This window comes from Panthera uncia (assembly GCF_023721935.1).
Source record: "Panthera uncia isolate 11264 chromosome D3 unlocalized genomic scaffold, Puncia_PCG_1.0 HiC_scaffold_8, whole genome shotgun sequence".
NCBI classification, from domain to species: domain Eukaryota; kingdom Metazoa; phylum Chordata; class Mammalia; order Carnivora; family Felidae; genus Panthera; species Panthera uncia.
The window spans coordinates 83,085,163-83,095,803 of record NW_026057586.1 but is presented as its reverse complement, the minus strand read 5'-3'; the positions used below and the strand labels follow the sequence as shown (position 1 = coordinate 83,095,803).

At 40.6% G+C, this 10,641-nt stretch overlaps 2 protein-coding genes across 2 annotated transcripts in view; one reads left to right on the top strand and one right to left on the bottom strand.

Moving 5' to 3' along the window:
- Positions 1-1,260: 1,260 nt before the first annotated feature.
- VPS29 (VPS29 retromer complex component) lies at positions 1,261-9,893 on the bottom strand. Its single transcript, XM_049619342.1, has 4 exons — positions 9,823-9,893; positions 5,069-5,260; positions 1,983-2,218; positions 1,261-1,748 (listed from the first exon to the last, which is right to left on the bottom strand). The coding sequence occupies exons 1-4, from the start codon at positions 9,823-9,825 to the stop codon at positions 1,631-1,633; spliced, it is 549 nt and encodes a 182-aa protein (XP_049475299.1). The 5' UTR covers positions 9,826-9,893; the 3' UTR covers positions 1,261-1,630.
- Positions 9,894-9,957: 64 nt separating this feature from the next.
- The window catches only part of RAD9B (RAD9 checkpoint clamp component B), a 29,057-nt gene continuing 28,373 nt past the window's right edge, over positions 9,958-10,641 (top strand). Inside the window, exon 1 of the mRNA XM_049619339.1 lies at positions 9,958-10,152. Within this exon, the coding sequence (XP_049475296.1) occupies positions 10,116-10,152 (37 nt within the window). The 5' untranslated portion in view covers positions 9,958-10,115. The remainder of the gene's footprint in view (positions 10,153-10,641) is intronic.

Below are 10,641 nucleotides of genomic sequence, written 5' to 3'. Positions count from 1 at the left end.
AGAGGATTCTTTACATTATGTATTCACTCTAGTGTGCTTCCGGAATTTCTAAACATTACTGTTTAAAAAAATACGTATACACACATACACATAAACACACACAGTTAAAACTTGAAAAATAGGAATAGGGCAATTTAAAGCAACAGTTTGAGGAATTATTGCTGATTTAATATGTCAATATAGTATATTCTTTGGAAAATCAAATCTGAGCCCAACATTATGACCCAGAATGTTGTAAGAAATGAGAGCACCCTGAAAGGTCAGTCCATCTACCTCATCACTTTAATGCCTAGGTGCATTTAATTTCCTTTTATTTTTTATTTAAAATAATTTTTAACTTTATTTTTTTTATTTATTATTTTTTAATGTTTTATTTATTTATTTTTTTTTTAATTTTTTTTTTTTCAACGTTTTTTATTTATTATTTTTGGGACAGAGAGAGACAGAGCATGAACGGGGGAGGGGCAGAGAGAGAGGGAGACACAGAATCGGAAACAGGCTCCAGGCTCCGAGCCATCAGCCCGGAGCCTGACGCGGGGCTCGAACTCACGGACCGCGAGATCGTGACCTGGCTGAAGTCGGACGCTTAACCGACTGCGCCACCCAGGCGCCCCATGTTTTATTTATTTTTGACAGAGAGAGACAGAGCATGAGCAGGGGAGGGGCAGAGAGAGAGGGAGACCTAGAATCCAAAGCAGGCTCCAGGCTCTGAGCGGTCAGCACAGAGCCCGATGCGGGGCTCGAACCCATGGACTGTGAGATCATGACCTGAGCTGAAGTCGGACGCTCAACTGACTGAGCCACCCAAGGCGCCCCAAGAATTTTTAACTTTAAAAAAAAATGTGTATTTATTTTTGAGAGAGAGAGAGCGGGGAAGGGGCAGAAAGAGAGAGACTGAGGAAGTGAAGTGGGTTCCACACAGACAGCAGAGAGCCCAATGCGGGGCTCAAACCCATGAACCACAAGATCATGATCTGAGCCAAAGTCGGATGCTTAACCGACTGAACCACCCAGGAGCCTATTTTATTTCTTTTTTTTAAAGTTTATTTATTTTGAGAGAGAGAAAGAGCGCACGCACACAGGTGCAGGGGAGAGGTGGGGGGGGGGGGGGGGCAGGAATCCCAAACAGGCTCTGCCTTGTCAGCACAGATCTCACAAACTGTGAGATCATGACCCAAGCCAAAATTAAGAGTTGGATGCTTGACCAGCCAGTCACCCCTTTTATGATTTAAAAAAATTAAAACAAGTTTACCAAGAAAGTATAAATGAAAGGTTAATTGTTTATTAGTGAAGAGAAAAATGTATACAAGAAAGTCTAGATTCTTTTTCCTCATGCACTACTTTTGTAATAAAGTTCCAAATATCAACTTTGAAGATATTTACAAGGATAAATTTTTCTTAACACGTGACCATTTACTGGGTGGTGGACATTTTTTCATATAAATCATATACGGGAACGGAATATATTCTTAACAGTTTATAAGAAGCTTGGAACACTGTATTAACAGAAGATATTATATTTTACTGCAAAATATTATAAAAGTGATACAATTCTGTGGCTCATAAATGTTTAATTACTTGATTTGAACAGGGAATGAAAAAAAAAAACCCAGCAAGATAGGCCTGGCTTTTAAGATTTTTTGTATTCAATTCGTTCTACTTTCACATCATCTCCAATTAGCTGATACACATAAGTGACAACTGTAGAAGCCTGGATATCCATCAACACAAATGAAGGAATAATGTTTCTGAAAGAAAATATAAATAATGTCAGTGTTTTGTACTAAAAAGCACCGCACTAAAAATTTCAATTTACAATGACAATTTGGATTCAAGGAGAATTCGAGTTGTTACGTATCAAAAAGAATAATCACCCAAAGAAGAATGCCACAAAGGCTATCACTGAAATGGCTGCATTTCTCCTTTATGAAACACGACACATGCAATTATTAACTTTAAAAAATCCCCAAATTCCTACTCACGTTTCCAAGGCATTATATGCTCCAGTGGCAGAACCTGGATTAATGTAAAATTTATTTTCATGCTCAAATGCTTCAAATTTGTGTGTGTGTCCCGAGATAAGAATGTCCACATCAAACTGCCTCTGCAACAGGGCTAAGCTGGCCATGTCTCCCCAAGGAATAACTTGATGCCCATGGATCAAACCAATTTTGAACTGCCCAACAGTCACAACTTTCTGTTCTGGATAATTCAGATTCTAAGATAAGAAACAGACATGAAAACATATATATATTTCAGAGATACTTATGTTTAAAAAACAACCTGCTTAAACATTCAATCCCATATGGATGTTTGGATACAGTGCTCCACAACCAATACATTTATTAAATATATACATATTTTTAAAAAATTTTTTAATGTTTATTTTTGAGAGAGAAAGAGAGTGTGAGAAGGGGATGGTCAGAGAGAAAGGGAGACACAGAATCCAAAGCAGGCTCCAGGCTCTGAGCTGTCAGCACAGAGCCCAATATGGGGCTTGAACTCACGGACCACTAGATCATGACCTGAGCCAAAGTCAGACACCCAACCAACTGACCACCCAGGCACCCCTATTAAATATATATTTTTAAATGTTTATTTCTGAGAGAGAGAGCACAACCAGGGGAGGGACAGAGAGGGAGACACAGAATCCGAAGCAGGCTCCAGACTCTGAGCTGTCAGCACAGAGCCCTGCGCAGGGCTCAAACTCATGAGCTATGAGATCATAACCTGAGCCAAAGTTAGATGCTTAACCGACTGAGCCACCCAGGCACCCCCATTTGTTAAATACTTGATTTCTCCTCAGTCTCTAAGGCTACAACTATGCTCAAAACATAACTTACTCCAGGTAAACTGGAATTTACCATGCAATCCCTTTCTTGTGTTTTGTTTTTTTTTTTGTAGAATATAGGTTCTTTGGGGCATGCTGTGGAGAATAACTACTCCCCCAAATTTGTGAGTTTCCTCTACCTAACAATTCTAGGCATACGACCTATAAGCTAGATGTGTTCATTATATCCCAGGCTTTAATAATTATATAGATGGTTTCAAATAATAATGATAGTTAACACTTATTCAGTACTTAGTATGAAGCAGGCACTATCCCAAGGGCTTTATAAACATCAACCTACTTAATACTTACAAACAATCCTAAAAGGCAGCTTCTGTTATGACCCCCATTTTATGGATGAGGAAACTGAGGCACAGAGAGGTTAAAATAACTTGCTTAAGGTCACACCTTAGTAATAAGTGGTTGAGCCAAGATCTAAACCCTGGTAGTATGGCTCCAGGGTCTGTGAATTTAGCAATCAGAAGCAAAAAATTTTAATTCTTGCTACTGAAACTGTCTTTAGCATAACACAAGCAGAAACCCAAATATGTTTTTAACAAACCAAACCTATATTCTAATTATTGACAACAAGTCTGTGCCTTCCTTCTCATTTCCCTGTCTTTTGCTCTCAGGTGGAAAGTTACCCGAAATCTTTTTTTAATTTATTTTATTTTTTTAAGTTATTTATTTTGAGAGAGGGGGGAGAGAACGTGTGCAAAGGAGGGACGGAGGGAGACAGAGAGAATCCCAAACAGGCTCCTCACTGTCAGTGCAGAGCCTGATGCAGGGCTCAAACTCATGAACGACAAGATCATGACCTGAGCTGAAACCCAAGAGTCAGATGCTAAACTGACTGAACCACCCAGGTATCCCTGAACTTTTTTTTTTTTTAATCCACTAAAAAAAAGAAAAAGACACTATACTTAACTCAGTTTGATATAAAGGAATCCCATTAAACAGCACCAATTAAGTTAATTTATGAAAAAGCTTATATTCCCAGAAATAAAAGGCAATTTTTTACACTAGAATCAGATTTATCATGCTAAATCATACAGTGTTAGTATGAGTAGGGCCTTAAAAATCATCTATTCCAATCATTTACGTGAGAGGAAACTAAGAGGATGTAATTTGCCTAAAATCTCATTATTAACTAATGGGCAAAGCTGGAATCCCAGAACTTCTAACTTTTTTCCTTAAAGTCGGGTTTATTGAGGTATAATTCACATACAGTAAATTTACCCTTTTTAGTGTACAATTCAAGGGTTTTTGACAAATATAGTCATGTAAGCTCTGCCACAATCAAACCCAGAGCAGTTCTATCAAGTCCTCAAAACTTCCTCATGCCCCTTTATTGTCAACCCTGGAGTTAGGGAGCCACAGCAGGGTTTTCAGCAGAGTGGTGATGTGATGTTACTTCGCCTAAAAAGGATCACACTGGTTGCTACTTAGAGAACAAACTGTGGAGGAAGGAAGGGTAGAATGAGAAAGCTGGAATATAAGAGTGATATGGTGGCTTGGAACAGGGTAGTAGAGGTGGTGGTGAGAAGTAATAAAAACTTTATAGGGCTCCTGGGTGTTTCAGTCAGTTAAGCATCTGACTTCATGATCTCACAGTTTGTGAGTTCGAGCTCCTCCTCGGGTTCTGTGTAAGCTAGAAGCCTGGAGCCTGCTTCTCTCTCTCTCTGCCCCTCCTCTGCTCGCACTCTCTCTCAAAAATAATAAACACTAAAAAAATTAAAAAAAAAACTTTATAAACTAAATGATATCACTACAAAAAATAGCAACACAATCACTTTTAGTCCATATCAATTTAGTCAGAACAAGTATTTAATATGCTTATTGAGTAATCTACTATCAGTGATTTGCAAAGAGTAAGAAACAAGTATGTGTAGGAAATTGGTATTTGGGGGGCACCTGCATGGCTTAGTTGGTTGAGCATCCAACGACTTGATTTCCGCTCAGGTCATGATCTTACTTACGGTAATGGGATCGAACCCAACGTCAGGCTCGTTCAGTGTGTGGAGCCTCCTTGGGATTCTCTCCCTGCCACTCCCCCCCCCCCCCCCCCCCCCCCCCCCAACCTTGCTCAAAATAAATAAATAAGCTTAAAAAACTGCATTTGGGATGTTAACAACAAAAGACCTTCACAGTTGAAAAACTAAGGTGTAAAGAATAAAGCTTATATATGTAAGAATTAAGAAAAAGAAACAGTTGTGAATGGAAAGAGAAATACATCACCTCATCGAAGTCTCCTCTCACAATATGAACATCACCGGCCAGAGTCTTGAGATAGTCATAACTCTCTTTGGTGCAAAGGTTTCCAGTACAGAGAATGTGCTGAATCTTTCCTGGCACCAGCAGCTTTTTGAATTTAGCCGGCAAACTGTTGCACCGGTGTGGGATGTGCAGGTCTCCTAATACCAACACCAACTTTAAAGTGTCAAGGTGAGACAAGGTGTCATGTCAAACATGATGTCAAAACAAGATGTTCTCTCTTAACTCCCCTTTTAAATTAAATTAAGCAGAGATTCCAGAACCCATAAGAGCAGAAGTTATCCATACAGTTCTTAACATGACCATTTAAACAAACACGCATATGGTAACCTACTCTGTTCTAATCAACCTTATTTTGGTCATAAATAGGTGTGCATTCACAATACAGGTCATCATTCAATTTACCAAGAATAAAATTGGGCTTTCTAAAGCAATTCATTTAGAGACCTATAAATGACACAAAAAATTGCAAAATGAAAAATACACTACTGGGTCCTATGGGATTTGGCATTTTTGAGGTGTGATACGGTAATTCCTAGTTCTCCAGCTATAATGTAAAACCTAATATACTGATTCCAATGTTCCAGGAACATTAATAAAGAGAATTGCTAAAAATGTAGTGATAGAGAAAAAACTTAATTCTGTAATTTATGTTTACTAGACTGTTTACTAAACTATATGGAGGAGCAGTAGCCAAAATTTATAATGTTTTACTTAAAACAATTAGTTCTACAGTATATAGGAATAAAAACAGCCTATGCTTCAAAGAGTTTCGATAGGACAAACACGTGCTTTTGAATTATGATCTCTGTTATCTTCTTTCCTTATTAAAAATCCTGTCATATTTCTACTGTCTAGATTAAATTGCCTATGTACCCTCAGTTTGGTTCCCAAATTTAAAATAACATTTTCACAGTCTTTCATGTGCATTAGAGATTAAAACAAAACAAAACAAAACAAAAAAGAGATCAACTAAATAAGTCATGAATTTAGCAGGAGGTGGTTTAGGGTTGCAACATAGTCTCAGATGACAAAAATAAATTTTGCACTTAAGTATAAAAGAATAAATAAAAACCTCAATCCTGTAAAATTTTAATTTTGAAAATTCAAGATTTGAATATAAACATTATTTGATTCAGTTAATGGAATACTGTCAAAAGGTCATTTTTAAGTAATATCTGCCCCCCAAAGGACAATAATCAATTTCTTATGTTGATTAGTATAAGCACCCTCATTCTGTAACAGGATGTTTTCCCACACAGACATTCCATCCATAAATGTACATGCCCTTTAACTGCTTTTAAAGAAGGCATGACTATTCCTTAATATTGAGAAAGAAAACATTAAATAAATACGATACAATCAGAAAATAGTTTTGCCACCATAGACTTTGTAAACTGAAATTAATCAAAAATGAAAATGTGTCAAACTAAAATTATTACTAAAACAAACTTGATTCATCTTGCAACAAATATCAACATGATTACAAAGGAAAGGAACTGTTATCAGGACACAGAGTAACTGAGGTAACACGAGGTTACACAATTAGCATACTTTAAAAGAAATTGTTAAATAAGTTTCTTCTTTTTAAAGTGTGGTTTCAGCTGGTTATTTGTTCAATGACTTAATTGTTTCAATCCAGATCTTAGTGGATAAAACATCTTACTGTAAAACTAAAGACCACTATGAAGTTTCCACCCTCACTGGTAATCAATGCAAAAGTACCTGGAGACAGAACAATCTTCATCTTTAGAGGGGGATCCCTTCAGATATGGATTGAAGTACATAGTTAATGTGGGAAGCTGGCATTTGAGAAAAAGGTAGAAAATAGATGTCTACATTAAAAAAAAAACCCCTCCAACTACTCGTAAAAGGGAATACGTCTATATATAGCAGGTTCAAAATCTTTGGGACTGATAATCAGCTGTTGAATCTGAATGTGCTAGAAAGAATATTAGTAAGACACGATACTTTATAATGACTGATGACCTAAATTCTATCACGTATTACGGATTATGCCTAAGTCTAAAGATATTAGCAGTCTAAAGCTATAACTATATGAATGACCAAACAAAAATTATCTCAAACTAGTAAAGATTCTTAGTAAGACTCTCATTTCATATAGGTGACTAAGTTATAGGGGAGATAGTGTCACATAACAAATGTCATACTCTGAGGAACGTCCTTGCCCAAATTCCACACTTTTGACAGTTCAGGTTAGGCAAAGTTTGTAGTCTTTTGAGACAGCAAAAGATCCTAGAAATGGCAGCTTTGTTAAATTTAAATAAAGAACCAACCCAATCAAAGCATAGGAATTTGGTTATTTCCTATTTGATAGATTGTAAAAGGGTGAAATCCCAGTAATCAGCCACCCGACCACCATTGTTAGTAGGAGCTAAGAGAAGAAACTTACTCTGTGCCCAGCCTTAGTGGAATGAAGAAGTTGATTGCAGACAGGGGAATGAAAAAAAAAGGGTGAAACATGACCAATGTTAAAAGAAAGCAACGAAAAGAAACAAACCAAAAACAGAGCAACAAAAACTCATACCAAATGAATATGCAAACACTTGTTAATGATTTCTGAGTGTTATGAAAGAAAATGTTAAAAATCGGCTTTGCTCAAAACAATACCAAAAGAACCATTTGCTGTATTTTTAAACATGACACACACACGGACACACACACACACAAACGCACTGTAAAAGAAATTTGCCTTGTCGATTTTTTCTACTTCTCCTACTCTTCTCTACCATGATTCCAATCTCTTTTGTTTCCTGTTCTGTTTCAAATTTTGTAAAACAATTTGGAAAATTCACCAGTAACAATGTAAATGAAAGCTAACATTTTCTGGATGCGTAAGGACTAATTCCTCAAGTATACTGATTTTAATTCTCTTATGCTCAAAATTCTAGTAGTTGGAAAATTTATGCTGCAGCTAGATCATTATTTTGCATAGAAGATCTAACACAGCACTATGAATACATTATCAAGTGATGAAGCCACCAACGAAAGATACAAAACCAAACACATTCCTCCAGCTACAACTGGACCTTCTCCACACCTGAATTTGCTGCCCACAGACCCTGTATACCAGGTGTTGAATATTTCTAGTCTACTTTGCCAAATAAAACGTTTTTAATCATGAAAGAGTCCGCTAATGCTAAATTATGCCCAGTTCTATCTCACGTGACAAGTAATGTTCCAGTGTAACTCCCCTTAAAAAGTGTTCATTTCTCGGGGCGCCTGGGTGGCTCAGTCGGTTGAGCATCCGACTTAGGCTCAGGCCACGATCTCATGGTCCGTGAGTTCGAGCCCCGCGTCAGGCTCTGTGCTGACAGCTCAGAGCCTGGAGCCTGTTTCAGATTCTGTGTCTCCCTCTTTCTCTGACCCTCCCCTGTTCATGCTCTCTCTCTCTCTGTCTCAAAAATAAATAAACGTTAAAAAAAAATTTTTTTTTTTTTTTAAAGTGTTCATTTCTCAAAAAACCCTTCAGGAACATGAGTATGGAATCATATGTCCTCTTCTCTCAGGAATAGCTGCCTCAAAATTATTGTAAACCGATCACTCTAAACTGGAGTCTGCTGAGAAGCAAAAATCAAAAGACGGGGTTAAAAACCTTTCACATATACAAAGACGCACAGACCATAAATCTTTGGCTGTCACGTCTACAACCACCTCCAAGGCTATGCTTGTCACACAATCGTGGGAATCTTAAAACGTGCAATGGATGCCCATCAGAAATAGAAGTCCCTTTACAGTTACCCTCACCAACACAAACACCGAGATAATCAGAGCTCCTTCTGAACAGGTTAACTTTTCAGAGAGTGAAGGACACCTTTGAAAATCTGATCGTGGCTCGGAGTCCTCTCCAGCAGCAGCTCCCGAGTTTTTACATAAGACGGTCGCAGGGGCGGACACCTACTGGAGGCCAGCGGGTGGGGTTTGGCCTTGAAGCGGGCAGGGCAGTCCGATGAGTCTGACGAGGTAAAGCTCCACAAACTACCCCCCCGCCCCGGCACCCACACTGGCTCCTTACCCGGAAAGAATGTACACATTCACAAATGTTTCCAATTTCAAGGAGCTCCTAAATCATTAAGGAAACAACGGTTCCAGCCATTCTAAGAGCCACATCCAGTCCTTTGAGGACTCACTACCAATTTTCAATGGCAGCTGCACTAAATTGCAGGGGCTAAGGGGATAGTTTGTATTCTCTTTTCTCGGACGGCAAACTAAAATGGATAGGGGATTCTGCTCGTTAGTTCCCATTTTGCATCCGAGAAGCCAGCTTTCCACGCAAGCGGCAGGCAACTGGTATACCCTCACCAGCGGGAGGTGCCTTTTAAGGGAAAGGAGTAGGGAAACGTCTGGAAACGGAGGGGACCATGCCCCTTTCTCAGGAGCTAGAGGACCAGGCCCAAAGGTCTTTCCCGGCTCGGGCGCGCGGGTCTCGTGACAGGACGAGTCGCTGAGGGGGGCCCTTTCCCCCCTCGGACGTCCTCTGGTCCCTGGGGCGGGGGTGCGAGCCGGCCGCACCCAGCGGTGGCTGCCCCTGATCCTCCCCTGCCCTCCCCCTGGGCCTTCTCCAGGCCCGGACCTGGGCTGCGCCCGCCACGCCCCCGAGATCGCCCATGCCCTCGCTCAGAGACTCCCAACGTCTCCCAACGATGCAGCACCGCGGCCGAGAGCTAGGCCTCGGCCGCCGCATCTGCACTCCTCACCATCCTGTCACAGGGCTGCGCTCAGTCACCACCGCCGCCGCCGCCTTCTTCCTCGGGCTCCGGGGCGACCCGCCCACCTCGCTCTCAACCAATGACAGAGGAGGTCGACGGGAGACGGCCTACGGAGGCCCGTACAGGCCCTTCCGCGACGTCAAACTTAGCTGCCCTTTGGGGAAGGGAGGGTGGCGGGAGGAGTAAGATCTCGAAGCTTCGGAGGGTGCGGCCGACATCCGGGCACCTGGGGCCGTCGAGCTGAGGCGCGCCTCGGGGCCCTGCTTGTTAGGGCTGCGGCCATGCTGAAGTGCGGGATGAGCGGCAGTCAGGTGAAAGGTGGAGCGACCTTTTTTGCCTACCTTTGTAGAAAAAGGAAAACCAAAAAAAAAAAAAAAAAAAAAAAAAAAGTAAAAGAATAAGAAAAGAGAAAGCCGCAGGTTCAGCCTCAGGGTCTTCTCCTTTGCTCTTATGCTCAATGACTGGCTGACACAAGGCCTGGCCACAAACAGCCGCCGCCCACCCAAGCTTCTAGTAGCTTCTGAGGGAAGAAAGAGAGCCCATCTGCTTTTATTTATGCGTAGTATTTATTTTCTTGGGTGTCCATGAAATGAAGTTGCACATTGGAACAGAGACTGGGAGCGCTGATAAGGACAGTGTTGGGTGGAGTTGGGAGAAAAAATAATGTTTAGACCCTTGAAGTGTTTTAGTGCCACGAGAAAAGCATCAACCTGTTTTTTATTCCAAATGCTATTTTTTGACGTGTGACCTGGAACAAGCCACTGAATCACTTGGCGGGGGGGGGGGGGGGGGGGGGGGGGGGGGGGG